The sequence below is a fragment of the Antechinus flavipes genome, chromosome 2, assembly GCF_016432865.1.
Source record: "Antechinus flavipes isolate AdamAnt ecotype Samford, QLD, Australia chromosome 2, AdamAnt_v2, whole genome shotgun sequence".
In the NCBI taxonomy this organism is placed as follows: Eukaryota; Metazoa; Chordata; class Mammalia; order Dasyuromorphia; family Dasyuridae; genus Antechinus; species Antechinus flavipes.
Genome location: NC_067399.1, coordinates 398,636,455 through 398,656,932, shown reverse-complemented (window position 1 = coordinate 398,656,932; position 20,478 = coordinate 398,636,455). Strand labels below are relative to the sequence as shown.

Here is a 20,478-nt window from a genome sequence, read left to right as displayed (position 1 = left end):
AGAGAGATCCCTTTTCAGCCAGTTACAGGAAAAATTCCTCGGGTTGTGAAGGTGGGAGGGGCCGGCTCAGGCGCAGAGTGAAAGCATAGGCCCTTCCCCTCAGCTCCTCTGAGAGAGCATCTGTTCACCAGAAAGGAGGGAGGACACTTAACGAGATGGACCACTTCCGGAACACAGGACTACGCGGGCCGGAGGAAGCTGCGGGTACCTGTGGTGGGGAGGGCGGTTGTGCCGGGGCCACTTCTCCCCAGCGGTTCTGGCGGTTTCCCCGGCACTCTCGCGGCTCTGAGGTAACCGGGCCGGGGCGGAGCTGGGGAGGTGAACGTCCGGGGAAGCTCAGAACCGGCCTTCGTTAGCACCTTTCTCCGCCAGAAGCGTCTTAGCTGCCACGGAGTCGGGGATTGGGCAGATCCGGGATACCTAGATCTCAGCCAGGCAGGAAGAGTAGGCCAGGCCCCTGTACCTCATGGGACTGACCCTTCGCCCCGCTCCTCCCTGATCCTGAAGTGGTAACTTAATCACAATAGATTAAAGATGGTTATAGAGGTTCAGAGACTGGGAGTGATTTGCAGAACAAGCCAGCTGCAGACCTGGGACTTGAATTCAGATTTCCTGCCCTTTCCACCATAATAGGCTGCCTGTGCATATAAAACCGATGTAACTGGGTTTATTTTGATACTTAAAGTTTAAAAACACAAGTGTATAAAAAGAAGAATATGAAATACAATTCCCTTTACAAGTGTTTCTGATGCCTGTCCTGCCTCGAAGGCCAGTCTTTACAATCTCATATTTCACTTTGAACTCCATAGCGACAGTCCTATGAAGTACGTGGTACAATGATTCTTTCTCATATCTTATGATCTTCAAAATCCATTCCCTCCCTGCACCCATCCCCAATACACATTGGCTGGAGGCCAATTCCTAGTCTAGTTCTTGGACAATAAAGTTAAATTTGGATTATCTATCTTCAGATCCATGTTCAAAAATTGGTCTGATTTAGGAGGATTTCCTTGATTCTATCAGACCACTAAAACTGGCAATGGAGAATTTTAAAGGTTTAAATCCATTTTTACAGATGAGGAAACTTAAGCCTCTTAGAGCTGAAGTAACTTGCTCAAAATCATAGTCCTGATAATCACAGAGCCAAAAAGACAACCTTTTCTGGACTCTTGCTTCCACAGCTATTGTTATAAAAGCTCCGGTGCTTTTATTTATTTGTTAAACTTTGATACCATTTGGACTTGTTTTTCATAGATCAAGTCAATATCTTTCTTGGAAAAACTGAAATAAAAATATTCACAGCCTGGGTAATGAAAACTCATCATTGTATTTTTAGAAATTAATTTATTATATGTTCTTACCCCTTGCACCCATATATTCATACACACCCAATACACTTTACCTTCGTTGTCATTACTTACTATCATTAAAAAAAGTCTGACTCAGAGTTATTTAGATGGAAACCATATTTTTTTTGGTTCATGACAGCCCCCTCCTTTTTTCTTCTCAGTTTCCTATACTTGTGGCATAGTGCAAACGCGAGGAGGAACGGACACAGCATTGGTTAGTTGTGGCCTTAACCTCATCCCGCGGACATGGCTAACAAAGGGAACAAAAAACGTCGACAGTTTTCTTTGGAGGAAAAAATGAAAGTAGTAGAAGCAGTGGATTCTGGCAAGCGAAAAGGAGATGTGGCAAAGGAATTTGGCATCACTCCTTCTACATTATCCACATTCTTAAAAGATCGTGCTAAATTTGAAGAAAAGGTAAGGGAAGCATCTGTGGGACCACAACGAAAAAGAATGCGCAATGCACTCTATGATGACATTGACAAGGCTGTGTTTGCTTGGTTTCAGGAAGTTCATGCAAAAAACATTCTTGTAAGTGGATCAGTGATTCGAAAAAAAGCATTGAATTTGGCAAATATGTTAGGCTATGACAATTTTCAAGCAAGTGTTGGATGGCTTAATAGATTTCGTGATCGTCATGGGATTGCTTTAAAAGCAATCTGCAGAGAGGATAATGATAAATTAATGAATGGTATAGGAATAGATAAAGTTAATGAATGGCATGCTGGTGAAATTATAAAGCTGATTGCTGACTACAGTCCAGATGATATTTTTAATGCTGATGAAACAGGCATGTTTTTCCAGTTGTTGCCACAGCATACACTTACTGCTAAAGGTGATTGCTGCAGAGGAGGTAAGAAGGCCAGACAACGATTGACTGCACTTTTTTGTTGCAATGCGTCAGGAACTGAAAAAATGAGACCATTGATTGTTGGCAAATCAGCTACCCCACGATGCTTTAAGAATGTGCATTCACTTCCTTGTGATTACCGTGCCAATCAGCGGGCATGGATGACTCGAGATCTGTTTAATGAGTGGCTAATAAAAGTTGATGCAAAGATGAAACAAGCAGAACGCAGAATTCTCATGTTAATTGACAATTGTTCTGCACACAACATGCTTCCACGTCTAGAAAGAATACAAGTAGGCTATCTACCATCAAACTGTACAGCCGTTTTACAGCCATTGAATCTTGGTGTAATTCATACCATGAAAGTTTTATATCGGAGTCGACTCTTGAAGCAGATTCTTCTCAACCTCAATAGTAATGAGGAAAAAGAAAAGATCAGCATTAAACAAGCTATTGACATGATAGCTGGGGCATGGTGGTCTGTTAAACAAACCACAGTTGTGAAGTGCTGGCAAAAAGCAGGCATTATTCCAATGGAATTTACTGATACTGATCCAGAAGATGATGATGAACCAGATACAGAAATTGAAAAACTATGGAATTCAGTTGCTATTGCCACATGTGTTCCAAATGAAGTCACTTTTCAGGACTTTATAACTGCTGACAATGATTTATTAATATCTCGTGAGTTAATGGATGTAGAAATTGTTGAAAGCATGATGGCTGGTGCAAGCCCTGAAGAAGCTGAAAGTGAAAGTGAGGATGATGAGGGTGTCTCTTTGCTGGAGCAGCCAAAACTAACTATTGCAGAAGCTATCTCAAGTGTAGAGAAACTCAGGCAATTTCTTTCTACATGTACAGATGTTCCTGATGCAGTTTTTGGACAGCTAAATGGTATAGATGAATATTTAATGACAAGTGTAACACATACTCTTGTAGAATCCAATATTACAGATTTTCTCCAAACAAAATAAAATGGGAAAATTACTTCATCTTTATATTGGAGCGTATAGTTCTAACATGACTAAAGAATGTTCCTTTCAGATTTTGAACTTATTTCAAGCAATATCATTGCATTGACATTCCAGTACTGTGAAATGGTTTGGACACTTGAAGCCTGCTGTAACAGGATTTGGTCTGTGATATATTTGATTGATAACTGTATTATTTCTTAATTCAGTGTAGAAAGATTAACCACATTATAGATTATCTTTGAGACTTGCAACTACCTTCTAGAATTTCTGCCTTAGTTTACAATCCACTTTGTTCCACAGATAGTATCTAATATTGACCAGCTTTGTTACATTCCTCCTCATAATTTGCTGTAGTTAGGACCAATTATTTTTATGTAGTATTGCAATTCTTCCTCTGTTCTGATGAATTGTCTCTTGGCACAGCTCTCCTCTACTTCCTACTTTGCTTATCCTCTATAAAACAAACTTCCCGTCTTATACCCAGAAGAGAATTATTTGATGGAAGTACTTCCTATGGGAATTGCTTAAGCAAGTAACATATGATTTCTAGCCTTTTAGAGATGTGCAACTTAGTTTTATTGCTAATAGAAAGATGAGGTAGGATGGATTTAGAACATATTTTCATAATTGATATAGGAGTTAGTTAAAGTTTATGGAACAGTTCTATATTAAGGGACCACAGAGCTCAGAGACAATAGAAGAACAGATCCATAGAGATAGTAGAATGAGGTTTTCTAATGTTCATCTACTATACTTTTGACCAGGATGGAGGTTAAAAAGATACAGGAGTGAGAGTGTGCATATGAATAAACATGTTTGATTCTACCCTGATTCGAGATCCCACTCCATATCTAGGTAATTCAGAATCATTTCCACATGATAATATTAACAATCTGCATTGCCCACACATCGGGGAGAGACTAAGATAATTAATTGCCATTCTTTTTCTGTTATTGCTCTTTGTGGAAATCTGCTAAGTTAGATTTGCTTTAATTCAAGGTTTTAAAAAAAAAACAAAAACCCAGATATTAGAAACATTCAACTAAAGATTTTCTTCCTACCAAAAAAAAAATAATAACCCAACCCAAAACAAACACCTTATTTTTTATTTCATTTATTTATTTATTTTGTATTCCTAATCTAATAGTAATCAGAACTCAAAATAATGGCTTTTATTTTTAGGTATAAATCAATCAGAAGGTACTTTGAGGTGGTAGTGAATTTTGATATTTTTTCAGATGAATTTTTGGATACTTCAATGTTTGGTTATTTTCCAAAGCTGGAACTTGTGAAATCATTGGGGATGGGGAGTGGAGGGTGGACTAACTGTCTCTTTTGGTCAGGTTAGCCATAGAGATTGGAGAATATTTTTGCCATGATGTATTAGGAGAACCTCCCTCACCAAAAAAAATAGATATTGTTTTAATTAAGAAATACAAAATTTATGTATTCTAAATATTTTTATTCAACACAAATATAACTATATTAATAAAACGAATGCATATTTTTGAATTTTCAACCAGTTTAGGCCAAGAAAACAAAATGACCTGCATTTTCCTTCTACTTGTCAAGATGTCACCAAGTCTTGTCATTTCTTCTCCTGAAATGTCTCTAGGTTTCACCACTTTTTGTTTTCATGCACACACAAGCTGAATAAAGACCCACAGTACCTTATACTTGCAATAGCCTAGATGGTCTTCCTGACATCTTCCTCTCTCATTCCCATTCTAATCCATTCTGTACACTGCTGCCATATTTTTCCAAAATACTGCAGGTAGCATGTCCCTTTCTCTGCTTAAAAAGCTACAATGATACTTCTTTGCCTACAAAATAAAATGCAAATGCCTCAAATTCCATAATTTAGCCCACTCTTATCTCAATATGCTCCAATTCCAGATAGACCAGACTATTTTTTCTCCTTAATACCACTCTTAAAGCTGCCTATCTTTAATTATTCTTGAAGGCTTCATCTTTGTCTTAGTCATGGTTTATCCATTCTGAAAATTTTAGCTCAGTCCCATCCTCCCCAGTCTTTTCCTTAATCAGTTAAAAGCATCAGTTTCTCCATGACCCCTTAAGTAAAAAGTGAAATGGGAAATGTTGGTGAGTACTGCCATGCCCATATGCTGGCCATCCTGTGTCACCCCTTTCTGTTATTAGAAATTTTTCTAGGTCCAACCAAACTATTATTTCTTTCTTGAAGAATTCCCTGATGCTGTCAGGTGTTTATATTTCTTAAAGAGCTTCATCTAAACTAATTCATTATCCTTATCACTAGCTACCTTGTACTCTACTTTTGTTCTTCCAACTTATCCCTTAAAAACAGACTATCTTTTTTTTTTTCTTCTTTGTACACCCAACATTTAGCACGTAGGTCTCCTGCATAATACCTTTTATATATAGTGAGCATTTAATGTTGATTAAACTGAATATGGTCATTGAGCTTACTAATGGGGAGTTGGACTTAATAATGGGTTGTTAAATTAAAGAAATTTTCCCCATGTTTCTAAAGAATTAAGTGAAAAGTGTCAAAATTAACCCAAGATTTTTATGTCATCTCTGGCATTTGCAAAAAATACACTGACTTCAGAAATGCAGGAGCAGCATCACATATTACATTTATATTTTACAACTGTTGAATATCTTTCACCACTTTGTAACAAACTGGGAGAAGGGAAGTTCCAACTAGGGCATGGATGTTTCATATGCTCCAGGGGCCTTATGGAAGGGCTTTATCTATGAATGCAAAAGAATAAGAGGAACACATGGTATTTTGTAGGTTCCTATAATTTTTGCCCTCTGCTTAAAAATCCAATAAAGAAAAGTTTAAAATTCTATTGGCAGTCAAAAGAAGTTATAAGTAGAAACTTCAAATCTAATGTACATGAATACCAGCTGTTACAGAATGCAAAATTTAACATCCATCTTTTTCCAATGTTATCCATTCTTTTTAGTCTCACCAACCCCAAAGACAGATGAGGTTTTTCCTGTTTCAGAGCATTTTGCTTTGTTTAGAATGCCACACAAAGTTGCTTGAGTAGTAAAATGGTAAAATGCACTATCTACATTGTCATTATGAATTTATGGTTTCTGGAAGCAGCATTTAGTGAAAAGCAGAAAAATTAAAACTTGAACAGTTGTTGCTCTGATATACATCTATAAGTACTATATGTACATGATGTATGTATTACAAGATTCTGGAGAAAAAAAACAGCAGCCAGGTCTCTTATCTACATCTGTTGATGGTAGATTGACTTCTAAGAAGTGAAATAATAGGTTTCAGGATTCAACTTTAATTCATACTGAAAAAAAATTGCTTGGTTCCAAGTGTATTTTTTATGAATTTCCAAATAAAGAACATGAACATTTCAATGTGCAAAGAAGAAAAAGTATGTGAAACTTTGTACTTCTATAATATAGCTTTTTAAAATGTATTTTATATTTAATACAGTAGTAACAAAGCTGTATTGCTTGTCTGTGTCATTTTTTGGACCACCTCTCTTTTCAAATATATTACACAATCTTAGGGAAAATATTTCCACAAGGGAATGTTTTGCTGAATTTAGTTTTCTGGATTTTTTTAGTAGGTTTTTTTTATTATAGCTTTTTATTGACAAAACATATGCATAGGTAGTTTTTCAACATTGACCCTTGCAAAAACTTATGTTCCAACTTTTCCCCTTCTTTCCTCAACTGCCTCCTCTAGATGGCAGGCTATATATATATACATATTTATACAGTTATCTTGTTGCACAAAAAAAAATTGGATTTAGAAAGAAGGTAAGAATAACCTGAGAAGAAAAACAAAAATGCAAGCAAACAACAACAGAAAGAATGCAATTGCTATGTTGTGGTCCCAGTACTCATTTCCCAGTATTCTTTAGCTGGATTCTGTTCATCACTGATTAATTGGAACTGATTTGGATCCTCTCATTGCCAAAGATGGCCACTTCTATCAGAAATTACTAAATTTGGTTTTAACATTTTTTGGTCATATATTTATGTGAAAACTACTTTAAATTAGAGATAAAATTTGTTATCTCTGTGTCTTTACAAACAAAAGCCAAGAAACCGGACTACATTATATCCTCTTTTTACTATGGAAGTCTTTCTATCTAAAACTTTGTAGTTAGCAAAACAAATTCCACTGGCTGTACAGAAGTGAGAAAGGTTTAATTCAGGAAGTATCTTGTTATAAAGCACTTTTTTATCTTTCATCTTCACAGTCACCTTTCTGAAAGCTGATTGTGTGAGGTTGTTGTATTCCTTTCACCCATGTACTACTCCTCCTGCCCAGACTTTGGGCATAGTGTTACTGTTAAGCACTCATTTAAGCTTATCATAAGGAAAAAATATATTTTTTTACTTTGAAGAAGATAAGACTTAAAAGTCTTAGGAAAAGTACAAGCTTGAAGGACTGTTACTCACTTTGTGTTTGGCCCCTGAGGCCACAATTAGCCTCACTGCTTATAGAAGTTAGGTAGATTTAACTTATTAATCATTACAGTTGACCATGAGTTTCAGATATTGAGTTTCCAGAAGTTGAATAATGATGGGAATGTGATAGACAAAGTTCCCACACAATTAGGAGTTAGATTGGATATACTCTGAGATCCCTTCCAACCCTAACATTTTCTCATATCATATGATCCTTGTGCAGGAAGAGTCTAATTCTCTTCTATGGGTATTCTGCTATTTATTATGAAACTGTGAACAACTGTTCCATGTAAAGATTCCCTTCTCCATTTTGTTAATTCAGCCAATTCTCTTTGCTGGGAATGCCTTCCCTACAGCCCTTCACTTTCCTAAAAAGATAGTGTCTTTTTGAGGTTCACATCAGTTCTCTTTTCTAGAAAATCTCAGTTAATTTCTCCTTTGTAGCATGTAGTCTACATCTGTCATTTAATGTGTTATTTTCTTTGGTTATGCATTATTTCCCTAACTAGTCCTATTATGTTCTATTTCCCCAACTAGTATACAGATTCCTTAAGAATAAGTAAGGACTTAGTATCCAGCACAGATTCCTACATACTGTTCATTAATTGGCTTAATATAAAGATAAAACAGAGGAAATCAGCTTTAGGCTGATTAAAAAGTAAATTGTATATAATAGTTGTGTGGATAGTAAGCATCTTGCAATTAGAGTAAAAAGATCCCATTAACCTGTTAACTTTTTTATTGGCATTACTTACCAAAAATCCAATTTGAAGTTCTTTTAGTCTTTATTGTGCTTAAAAATTAGGGGATCAAGCAATTCAAAATTCATGTAGAATTGTTTTCTTTCCTCCTTTTATAAAACATATTTATTTTTCAGATGAAAACTGGTATGTGTGTTGGGATAGGAAGAGATTATAGCCACAACAGCAGGGAAAAAAAGGTTTAAAGGAAGACAATCTCCTTTTTAAAGAGAAGAACCCCCAAAAAGAAGCAAAGAAAAGTACAAAACAAATTGAAGAAACAGTTCAATAAAAAGAAAAAAAAGATTATGGAATGAATTAACAATCTGTTATTTAGAGAATATACATTTAATCCAGAGATCCACAGATTTAAATTGAGAGTTTGATTCAAAATTTTGCATTTTAAACATATATGAACCTAATAATTTTGGGAAAACTTCAATTTTGCAATGTTTATTGCTTTCTAAAGGTAGATTTTAACGCTTGGCCATCTGAATTTGACAAATCAGCAAAAAAGAAGAAATTAAAGAGATGAGGTGACCAATAAGCAAACTGAATCTAATAGTATATGGAAAGATCTCAAAGAAAAAAAAATAGTACTTTATATGTTTTTCTATGAATATATATGTGGCTTTACATATATAGATATCTATATATTAATATACAAACACATGTACAAATTTGTCATTTCAGAGCTTGAAGGGATCTTTGGGGTTACCTATGTAGTCCTTTACCTCATCACTTTACAGATGAAGAAATCAAAAGATAAATATTAAAAAAGCAGAGATTTTATAGGGCATAATTAACGATCATAATACAATAAAGTTAGAAAATAATGACATGTATTATTGAGGTAGGCCCACAAACTAAACAATGATTTAATAATTTGTTGCAGAAAAAGAAAAATGTAAAAACAATAATAGACATAAAACTACTGTACAAACCAAAATTTAAGGGATTCAGCCAAAGAAGTATGTGGGGGCAAATTTACTATAAATATATCAATAAGAAATTTAAAAGCCATGTCTTCACTTGAAAAACTAAAAAATTATGAACAAAAGTCTTCAAGAGAAAAAGATAAAAGATGATAGCTGGTAATGAAACTGAAAATAAAGCAATTAAAAATAAAAGGCTGGTTTTTAAATGATCAACAGATCTGAAATAGGAAAACTAATTTTAAAAAAACTCACCAAGTCACCAATAACAATGAAAGTGAAAGAATTCTGAGTTTCCTACACTAATTTCAGAGAAGAAATCAAAGAGGCCATTAAAGAGTTGCCCTACTCATGCTCCAAAGCATTAGGATCACAAATTCACAAGGGAATCTACCAAACAAAATATCAAACAGAAATATGAATATCACTTTCCTTCTCTGGGGCAAAGATATTTTTCCACTTAAGGCAATGAACAGGCTGGGTGGGAAAACCCAGTAATGAGATTTTTATCATAAATATACATACAGAAAGTAAAATAAAATATTTACAAAAAGAACATTCATACATGAAAGAGTTCACTCTAATAGAATTTTAATTATTAATGTTAATTATTAAGCAGAACAAATATCAAGCTGAAAAAAGTTTACATCATAATTAGATGAAAAGAAGGCTTTTGGTGAAATGCAGCATTCGTATATGTCAAAAACAAAACTCAACTCACTAAAAATATTATAGTGCCAAAGTTTCCTTAATATATACATTTAAAATCATAAGCTAATATTATATACAACAAAGAAACATTAAAAGTATTCCCACTAGACACAATAAGTCAAGGGCTATCAAGGGCTATCTACTTTTATCTTTATGTGACAAAGTTTTAGAAATATCCATAGTAATACAGCATGAAACAAATGCATTGTCAGTAAAGAAATGAAAATATCTCTTATTTCTAAGTGACATGGTAAAATCTCCAGAAAACTAAAAATCTTCAAGAAAAACTGAAAAATTACTTTAGCAAAAATCATTTGCATTTCTATATATCACCAACAACAAAAAAAGAAATTATAGTGCAATACCGTTTATGACAAAAATATACCAACTATTTGGTCACTAATCTGAAACATATAAAAAAGACACATAAGGACTTCAAATTAATTTTGACAGAAAGCATAGAACTGAACAGCAAATATAGTTTAAAAATCAAACCCAAATCAAATTATATGTTCAATACAATTCATCAAAATACCAAAAATTAATATTTTGATAGTTGACCAATAGAATTTATTTCATGAAACTCAATAATATTATAACAAAATAATATCAAGAACTATGCAACATGTTTAATATTGAATTACTTGCTGTCTAGGGCAGAGGAATGGGGGAAAGGGAGGAAGAAAAATTTGGAACACATGATTTTGCATGGGCAAATGTTGAAAACTATATATTTTGAAAATGAGAACTATGCAAAATAAAATGGGTGATGGGCTAGCATATTTTAAAAGATATATTTATATATATATTATATGAGGCAGCTTAGTATAGTGAATAGAGAACCAATCCTAGGAAGATCTGAGCTCAAGTTCCATCTCTAATTAATTTTGGGGGCATGATCCTTCACTAAGTCACTTAGTCTTCAGTGGCCCAAGCAACTCTCCCTAAAACTGTTCATTTTTCAGTTATGTCTGTGATCCCATTTGGGTTTTTCTTAGCAGATACTAGAGTGGTCTGCCATTTCCTTCTCCAGCTCATTTTACACAGGAGAAAATTGAGGCAAACTGACTTTTCCACAATCACACAGTTTTCTAGGCTAGATTTGAACTTGGGGACGTGAGTATTCCTGACTCCAAGCCTGAAATAATATCCCCTCTGACACCTAACTGCGCCAATGAAATTATTGGTTTAATTTAAAACAAAAAGCTCTCCAGTAATTCCAAAAACTGATACTGGGGGGAAAAAAAAGTATACACACACACACACAAACAGATCAGTGGAATAGAAGAGAATCCAGAAATGCAATCTAATGTACAAGAGTTAGTGTATGAGAAATCTATTTAAAAAAAAACAAACCAATGTTTTCCCCAATGGGGAATGAAATTTAATAAAAACTGTAAGGAAAATTGGATGAATGGAAGATGAGTTTTAGATTCATGCCTCACATCTTACATCCAATTAAAAGTTTATGGTAGGATAATGTGTTGAGCACTGAAAGGAAGTTTTTAGATGTAGAGACAAAAGAGCATGTTTATCATATCTGTGGACACAAATCTAGAAAGCATTAAATTTTTGCATAAAATAATTAGGATCCCAATAGATTAAAAAACTAGAATGATGGACTAAGAGGGTGAAGTTTATCAGGGATAAAGTCCTGGAGAATGTATGTGTGTATGTGTGAATGAGAACTAAAAGCTGTTCATATGGAAAGAGTAAACATTTCTGCAGACTTTGAAACTTTAGTAGTCATTGCTTTCTAAAATAATGATGATATTAAACTTCATTTAGTATTATCCCCATTGACAGTAATGATTTTCTTTCCTTTGAAATAGGAAAAATCAGTCAAGTTAAACATTGATTAAATATTTAGTTTGCCCAATGCTGATTTAAGTAAGCCCAAAGAATATAAAAGAAGGTAAAAACATTCTAATAGAAGAAGTAACATGCAAACGATGTGCAAATGAAATATTTAGCGTAAATGGAAGATAACTTCAGAAATCAATGGCATTGAGTAGGGACCTGGGAAATTTTAAAATGCAGGATTTTAGCTGGGACTGGAGGAAAACCAGAATATGAGAAATGAGGAAGAGAAGCATTCCAGACATGGAGGATAACCACTGAGAATTCTGAATTGGAAGCTGAAATGGCTTGTACAAGGAACAGCAAGCAATCTTGGTGGTTTTGAACAGTAGAGTACAGGGAATAAGGGACAAGACAAACATGGTAGAAAAGAACTTTAATAGTGAAGGGCTTTAAAAGCTGAAAAAATTATTTTATATCTGATCTTGAAAATTGGAAGCCATTAGAGCTTATCAGATAAGGTGATGTGATCCCAGATCTGTGTTTGAAATAAGATTTGAAACTAGATCTTCTAGTTTTGCTAATTTGCTCATTGTTTTTTCTTGCTGTTTTGGCAGAAATTTCTTCAATCTAAAAGCTCATTCCATTCCTGTACTTCAAACACTGGAAGTACCTTTCACCTCAGGATCTTTCCTTCCAATTTCTATTTCTCCTAGAACCTCCATTTTAAGGAGGATGCCATCTTTATTTTTTTAATTTTTTATTTTTTTAGATGGAGAAGGAATGATTATTTCTTGTTCATAAGGAAGGTTCTATTTCATTTTTTTCCATTGTGAGGTTCTCAAATTTTCATTTACCTACTCTCTCTCTCTCTCTCTCTTTTTTTTTTTTAATAACTTTTTATTGACAGAACCCATGCCAGGGTAATTTTTTACAACATTATCCCTTGCACTCATTTCTGTTCCTATTTTTCCCCTCCCTCCCTCCACCCCCTCCCCCAGATGGCAAGCAGTCCTTTACATGTTAAATAGGTTACAGTATATCCTAGATACAATATATGTGTGCAGAACCAAACAGTTCTCTTGTTGCACAGGGAGAATTGGATTCAGAAGGTATAAATAACCCAGGAAGAAAAACAAAAATGCAAGTAGTTTATATTCATTTCTCAGTGTTCTTTCTTTGGGTGTAGCTGCTTCTGTCCATCCTTGATCAATTGAAACTGAATTAGCTCTCTTTATCAAAGAGATCCACTTCCATCAGAATACATCCTCAAACAGTATCGTTGTTGAGGTATATGATGATCTCCTGGTTCTGTTCATTTCACTTAGCAGAGAATACCATCTTTAATTCTCTCCAGGCTCTTCTTCAGGCTCTGGATTTTCTTTACATGCTGGGCACCTTTATCTTTTGTCCCACCTCTGTATATTATTTTTATGTGTTGTCAGTTCCTTGAGGGGGAGGGGCTGCTTTGCTTTTTGATAGAATTTATATTTTCAGGACTTGGTCCCATGCTGAAAACTATTGACTGATTAACTAGACATGCTGCTATACATGCATAAACACAGGTCAAATTTTGCTATACTGGATTTGCTGCAGTAAGAAATCAGCCTGAGTTCTTTATAATCATTAAATGCTCTTAGTTTCACTTCCATTGAGATAGTATGTGATGGAAGTCACTATTTAAACCTGAATTTGAGGGATCCAAGGGCTAAGGGCTTATTTTCTTTGTATTTAGAAGCTTAGAGAAACACTGTAAACATTAGCAACAACTAGCCATGCAAATTAAAATTCTATCACAACATGTAGTGGGTCTACTTTATTCTGAACAATGACATTTAAACACATTTCATTAAATTTAGGAATTCATTGAAATATTAACTTCTGTCAAATTTTTAATGATAAATGGGGCCATGCCCCAGGTCACTAAGATCAAGTTACATATGGATTGCCAGTCTATATTGAGAGGTAATTTCCTATATTAATGAAATCATAAGGCTAGACTAATTTTGATAAATTTTCCTATATTTGTAAAGGAGAAATTAACTTACTTAATTCTCTTTTCACTTTGTTGGGTATATAAATTCAGATGCATGGAAACTGAGTGAGGCAAAAGGAACCTTGAGCTAAAATGTGGTGGTGTTGGTTTATTTTTCAAACACCATTATCCTATTGACTTCTCATAATTCACATAGCTCTTTTAAGAAATGCAAGATCCAACCTTGATTTTTTGTTTGTTTGTTTTATCATTCCTGACACAGAATAAGCACTCAATAAATGCATTTAAATTCATTCATTAGATATAAATTCATTTTATAAATCACAGGATACACAGTATCCAATTATATTTATAGTGCCACAAGTGTAAGCAACTAAATGTAATATTACAGTCTTAACAGCCCCTAAAATAAGTTTTTAAATCTAAGATCCCATATACTTACTTCAAGAACTGAACTAAAATATATTTTGGTTGCCATTTTTTCCTGATTAAAAATTACTTCTTAGAGTGTGTTCTTCCTAAACTACCTATCTTTAGGATCCCACTGCATTAACATGCATCAGAGAAATAATTTAGTTAAGAAATATTTTTCTGGGGCAGCTAGTTGGTATAGTGGATAGAGCACCAGCTCTGAAGTCGAGGACCTGAGTTCAAATCTGGCCTCAGAAACTAGCTGTGTGACCCTGGGCAACTCACTTAATCCCAGCTGCCTCAGCCAAAAAAAAAAAATTTTTTTTTCTTCTTTTGCCATTTACATTTTTTATTTTCCCTTTAGTAACAAAATAAGTGTTGATGTATTTTGTGTACTCAAGGTGCACTGAATATAATCTAAGAAAAGTAAGAGAAAAATTATGAGAGAAAAACATGAAGTTTTAAATAGTTCCATAATATTAATATTCTCCTGAAAACTTATTCTTCAGTATATTAAATAAAAATATTTAAAAGAATAACTGTTCAGTGTACATCATGACATGGATCAATGGATCTGAAACACTGACATCCAATTTTTTTCTAATTAAAATTTAATCTGTAATATTGAGAAATACTCTAGTCAGTCACCATGGAACAGAATTATCCTCTTCCTCCTTCCCCCCCAGCAAAGACATATAAATTTTTTTTCATATCAAGGTAATTTGTGACATTTTCTAATAACTTCACCAAAATACTACTGAAAAAACTATTGTCTTTTCTTTATAAATATGCTTTTAAAGTACATCTCATTCTTTCTAAGGAAGTACTTGGCTTTTGCACATACAAAAAAGTACAATCTATCAAAATCTCCTCCAAGTTCATCTGTTTAAGAAATAACTGTATTGGAAGATTTTACTCTCACAGAAGGAATTGGCTATTCCTGAGACATGGGATCTTCTATTTACCCAATAAGCGCAATGCTATGTATGCATTTTAAAAAATTATCACTAGATAAATGTTCTTGCCTTTCAAGAGAGAAACCTTAAATTTATATGCTTTATTATTCTTACTTAGAAAACAACATTGTGTTGTTTAAGATGGTGACATAATTAAATTTAAGAAATCTTACCAATAAAGAACCATTGTGGCCATCATTAATTTATTAGTCACTCATAGGGCAAATGAAAGTTCCTGCAAGACAGTATATTAGTTCATGCCTAAAAAAGTTCATTATTGGCATCATTGGTGGAGGGAGGGGGAACATGCAACACTGTTTGCTATATTATAGTTACCACTTCAGAATATGATTTTTATAAAAAAAAGATAATCTATATGGCTCTCTTGCTGAAATACTATGAGAATTAATTCCAAAGAAGACCCATCAAATATTCCCTTTTGCAAACCAACGTTAAAGTCATACTGAAGGATGATTTTTTAGAATATTAACATCATAGAAATGTTTAAAACTTGTGGGCTATGTTTTTCTCCTCATAGCTTGAATTAACATCATACCTAGAAGAGATAGGGAGGGAGGGACAGGAAAACAAGCATCATCTCATATGTTATAGGCAATTAAATATTTGACGCAGTTAAGATTGTACTCTTTAGTCAAAATTTTTTTAAAGGTGTGTTACCAGATAACTAGAGAAATATCATAGATTTTAGGACCAGAGGGATCTAAAAGGTCGTGTAGGCCAATCCCATCATTTCACAGAGATGAACATTCAGGCCCAAAAAAGTCTAGTGACTTGGCCTGCATAAGTAGTAGTAGTAGTAGTAGTAGGAAACACAAACCCAGCTCTAACTCTGAATCTTGTGCTTTTTCTACAGTGTCATTTTCATCTGAACAGATTCCTAGAAATGTAAAGCAGACTCTCCCCCAAATGAAATAACATTCACTGGTGATGAAGTCCTTAGGAATAAGCATGGACAGGTCGCATAAAAAAGAAGAGGTAGAAAATAGATCTTTATATCATTCTTGCTGATAAACAAAGAAAGAAAACATCAAATCACAGCACATACTAGGTTGAGTCTTTATCTAGGCTCTTTGGATGTGATGGATTTCCAAAAGTACCCTGTGTTAACTTAAGTTCCTGTGATGTGTTAGCCCCATCAGAAAAGTTCATTTATTGAGAGGCATTTTCCTCCTGGCATTTGCTCCCAGGAGCCTGACCAAGTTCAACCTCATGAGAATCCCCACCTAAAAAGAATGCTGATGCTTCTTTTTCAAAATGCTAGAGATTCCATTACCACAAGTTCTAGGGAGGTAGGCAGAAAAACAAGGCACAAGAAGAACTTGTTCTGGGTGAACCTGGTAATGCCACAGCCTCTCAGCTCTTTGGTAGAAAGCAAAAATATAGATGAAAATAAAAGCAACTGTTGTACAAAGCCCCTCCCACCATTCTCTTCCACATTACCACAAAGATGGTGGTCCTGGTATAAATTTTTAAGTTGATCACCCATAAGGTCAATAAATTTCAGAGCTGATGGGACCTTACAGATCAAGTAGTCCAACCCCCTGCTTTTACAAACGAGTAAATTGAGGTTCACAGAGGTTGTGATTTGTCTGAGCTCATTTAATTTGGCAGTTGTGGACTGGGATAGAGAGAATCCACTTTTCTTGATGCTTAAGTTTTCTACAGTACAACATTGTCCTTTTTAGTATTTTTTTTTTTTAATTTCCCCTGGTATAGCACCCTTGTTTCTAAAAGGGAATAGTCCAAATACAAATAAGCATTTAAACCATAAAACTACTTCATAAGTAGTTGTATACAAATATTTGCATACCCTTATTTGCACCAAAAGGATGAAATTATTATTTTCTCCTAATTCTAGCTAATTGCAAGCACTGATATAAACTATATGCCTCTTCCCCCATCATAATTCACTGACTTTATATGGTAATAGAAAATAATGTTCATGGAAGAGACAAACCTGTTGCTTTTATTTGTTCCCCACTCCTGTCCACCCCATTTTCTCCTAGTAATTAGTCAGTAGAAGTACTTAAACCATTGGAAGCACACAATGCTTTCTGTTTTTGCAAGTCTAGGGCAAAACAAAATGCTTGGTGAACACTGCAAAAGATAAGAGTTTCCTCCTCTTTTGTGCAGTACTCTCCATGGTACAGCGAACTCCTCACAGAAGGATTGCACTGTGCGAGGAGAACCTGGATACCAATGTCTGCATAATCTTTGCGAACTTCTTTGAGGGTCTGGATTCCTGCTGTATCCAAAAATTGCAAGGCACTGCAGTCAATCACTATAGTATGGAGCTCTAGGGGCTCAGAAGAGAGGTTCATGGAAACTTCATCCTGACAGCCACTGAAAGTCACCATTTTCTCTTTGAGCTTTCTCTTTGCTGCCTTCTTCTGTGCTGTCTTCACTAAGACTGGACTGATAGTCTTCTTGTACAAAGCAGATTTAAAACATTCTTTGTTGATATAATAGAGGGGAGCTACAAAACGAAAAATCTTAATTCCTGGCTCAGTCTGCAGATTCTTGTAGGCACATGTGGACTCATAGATTTCAGACTCTTCCACATGACCAAGTATAGGAGCTTCTGGCTTCTGAGTACGAAGGATGACACAAAACATAGAGAAGCAGACCCCAATAAGCAAACCAATTTCAGTACTTATCAGTGCAGAGGAAAGCATAGTAACAAACCAAATAAGTGTATCCATTTTGCTAAGCCTCCACATCTTGGGCAAATCACCAAACTTTCGAAGAGCTCCCCGAAGATTTACAATGGTAATCACTCCAAGGACACATTTTTGAAGGGAGTAGAATAAAGGTGCTATTACAAGGAGGACCAATAAAAGAATCAATGCTGTCATCACACTAGAAACTTGAGTCTGACAGCCTGTTGACTCTTTGACTAAGGTCTTGGCAAGAGCTGCACTAGTTGTGAAGCAGTGAAAGAAAGCAGGAATGATATTACAAAAACCAATGGCATACATTTCTTGGTTGGCCTTCACTGTGTAGCCATGCTTCTTGGCAAACATCTCTGACAGTGACACAGTGATAGCAAAACCAATGATGGAAATAGCTATTGCATCAACAGCCACATTGGGAATCAAGTTCCAGTCTGGTGCTTTGGGGGGCAAGAACCCAGTAGGGATGTGTCCAGCTATACTGGTGCCATACTTTTCATTTAGTTTGCCAAAATGAGATGCCAGTGTGGCGGCCACAACAACTACCAACTCAGTGGGAATTGGTACCTTAAGCTTGGATTTGAAGTGTTCATTGAGTTCTTTGGTTGGCACAAGGACAAGAAGGCACAAAAGACTAGTAATGAGGTCACAGAAATTGGTCTTGTGAATGTTTTTGAAGATATATATCCAGGTAGTGATAAGAGAGCCCACACCACTACTTCGAGGGATGTTTAGTCCTAGAAGATATTTGGCCTGAGAAGTAAGAATAGTAAAGGAGGCACCAGTGACAAATCCGCTCAGCAAAGCATCGGATAGGTAGACAGAGACAAAGCCAACTTGAAACAGGCCCATGGCTACCTGAAAGGAAATCACATAAGAGGTTAAATGTGTAAAACTTTTCTCCAATGGAAAGGAGTACTTATAAATTTTATAATTCTGCCTTTTCTATTCTTTATTTAGATATACTTAAGTACTTAAAAGATTTGTAATTTTGTTGGTATGGTTGTTTCTCCAACATAGTAAACTGTCCTTAAAAGTTAAGATGGAAGGAAGAGGAAGGGGAACAGGAAGGGGGAAAGGAAGGGAAAGGAGAAGAGGAAGAGGAAGGGAAAAGGGGAAGGGGAAAGGAAGGGAAAAGGGGAAAGGGGAAAGGAGAAGAGGAAGAGGAAGGGAAAAGGAAAAAGGGAAAGAGGAAGAGGAAGGGAAAGGAGAAGGAGGAAGGGGAAGGGGAAGGCAAAAGGAGAAGGGGGAAGGGGAAGGAAAAAGGGAAAGAGGAAGAGGAAGGGAAAAGGGGAAAGGGGAAAGGAGAAGGGGAAGGGAAAGGAGAGGGAAAAGGGGAAGGAGAAGGGAAAACGAGAAGGGAAAAGGGGAAGGGGAAGGGAGAGAAGCAGGGGAAAAGGAGAAGGGAGAGAGGGAGGAAAGGAAGGTGAGAGGGAGAGAGGAAGGGGGAAAGGAAGGGAGGGAAGGAAGAAGAAAAGGAAAAGAGGGAGGGATAGAGAGAGGGAGAAAGGAGAGAAAAGGAAGGAAGGAATTAGGAAAAGGGGGGAAAGTCTCCCTGTCATCTACCTACTAATGAATTTGTCTGAACTTAGTTTGGTCTCCTAAAGGACAGATAATAGTTACAGGACTTGGAACAAAAACTTCTGGCTTTGGTATGATCTGGAAGAATGTTTATTCTTTTCCTGGAATAGTCTCTGAAAAACGGGATCAACTTTATGCTACAACAGGACATTAGCATAGGATTTAAATAGAAATCTAAATTTTTTAAATTAATTGGTCTTTGTCACCTCTGAAATTTTCCTAATTTTTATTCTTTCTCTTCTCTCATAATTGTGTTCGCCTCATCCTTTCTCTTCACGGAGATAACCCTATTGAGATAGACATTAAGGGAAGACAGAAACAGACCCCAGGACTTGCTTTCCCAGTACTAAACAGAATAAGTTACTTATACTATCACTGTTAAATATTATCCTATATAACTCACATTTATATAATTGGTTTCTTTTAGCTTAAATACTTTATGAAGAAAAGGTACAAGTATTACTACTCCCATTTTACAGATAAGAAAACCAAGGCTCAGAGAGTAGAACTGTGTTGACCATAACCACAAGGAAAAGGAAAGAAAGGGAATAAGAATAGTGTCTATAATGTGTCAGATACTGTGCCTAGTGCTTTATAAATATCTCATTCAATCCTCACAATTGAATTGTTCATTATTGAACATATACTATATACAAATAAAGCATATAAAAAATATCTTTTGATATAATTAAGAACTTTGGACAATATGATGACCAATAATAGTTCTAAAAGATTGATGATGAATGTCTCCCAAATGATGTTTGGGCATCTTGGGCAAATCACCAAATTTTCGAAGAGCTCCCTGAAGATTTACAATGGATATCACTCCAAGGATATATTTTTGAAGAGAGTAGAATAAAGGTGCTATTACAAGGAGGACCAATAAAAGAATCAGTGCTGTCATCACACTAGAAACTTGAGTTTAGCTGAGCCAAGAGAAAAATAGAAATAGTAAAATCAGAATTCAAACTAGGGCTTCTCAATTCTAAATCTGTTGTTCATTTCACTATGCTATACTGTCTCTCCCCTAATATCTCTATATACC

The 20,478-nt window shown here is 35.3% G+C and overlaps 2 protein-coding genes across 4 annotated transcripts in view; one reads left to right on the top strand and one right to left on the bottom strand.

Moving 5' to 3' along the window:
• The first annotated feature begins 196 nt into the window (after positions 1 to 196).
• Positions 197 to 6,638, top strand: TIGD6 (tigger transposable element derived 6). Its single transcript, XM_051978692.1, has 2 exons — positions 197 to 290; positions 1,511 to 6,638. The coding sequence occupies exon 2, from the start codon at positions 1,596 to 1,598 to the stop codon at positions 3,171 to 3,173; it is 1,578 nt and encodes a 525-aa protein (XP_051834652.1). The 5' UTR covers positions 197 to 290; positions 1,511 to 1,595; the 3' UTR covers positions 3,174 to 6,638.
• Positions 6,639 to 9,859: 3,221 nt separating this feature from the next.
• SLC26A2 (solute carrier family 26 member 2) overlaps positions 9,860 to 20,478 on the bottom strand; it is a 31,684-nt gene continuing 21,065 nt past the window's right edge. For all 3 annotated transcript variants that reach the window (XM_051978689.1, XM_051978690.1, XM_051978691.1), the window contains one exon: positions 9,860 to 18,710. In XM_051978689.1, the coding sequence (XP_051834649.1) occupies positions 17,190 to 18,710 (1,521 nt within the window). In that variant the 3' untranslated portion in view covers positions 9,860 to 17,189. The remainder of the gene's footprint in view (positions 18,711 to 20,478) is intronic.

Coding starts and splice junctions, on each gene's coding strand:
- TIGD6 (XM_051978692.1), top strand. CDS start 1,596: ATGGCTAACAAAGGGAACAAAAAACGTCGACAGTTTTCTTTGGAGGAA.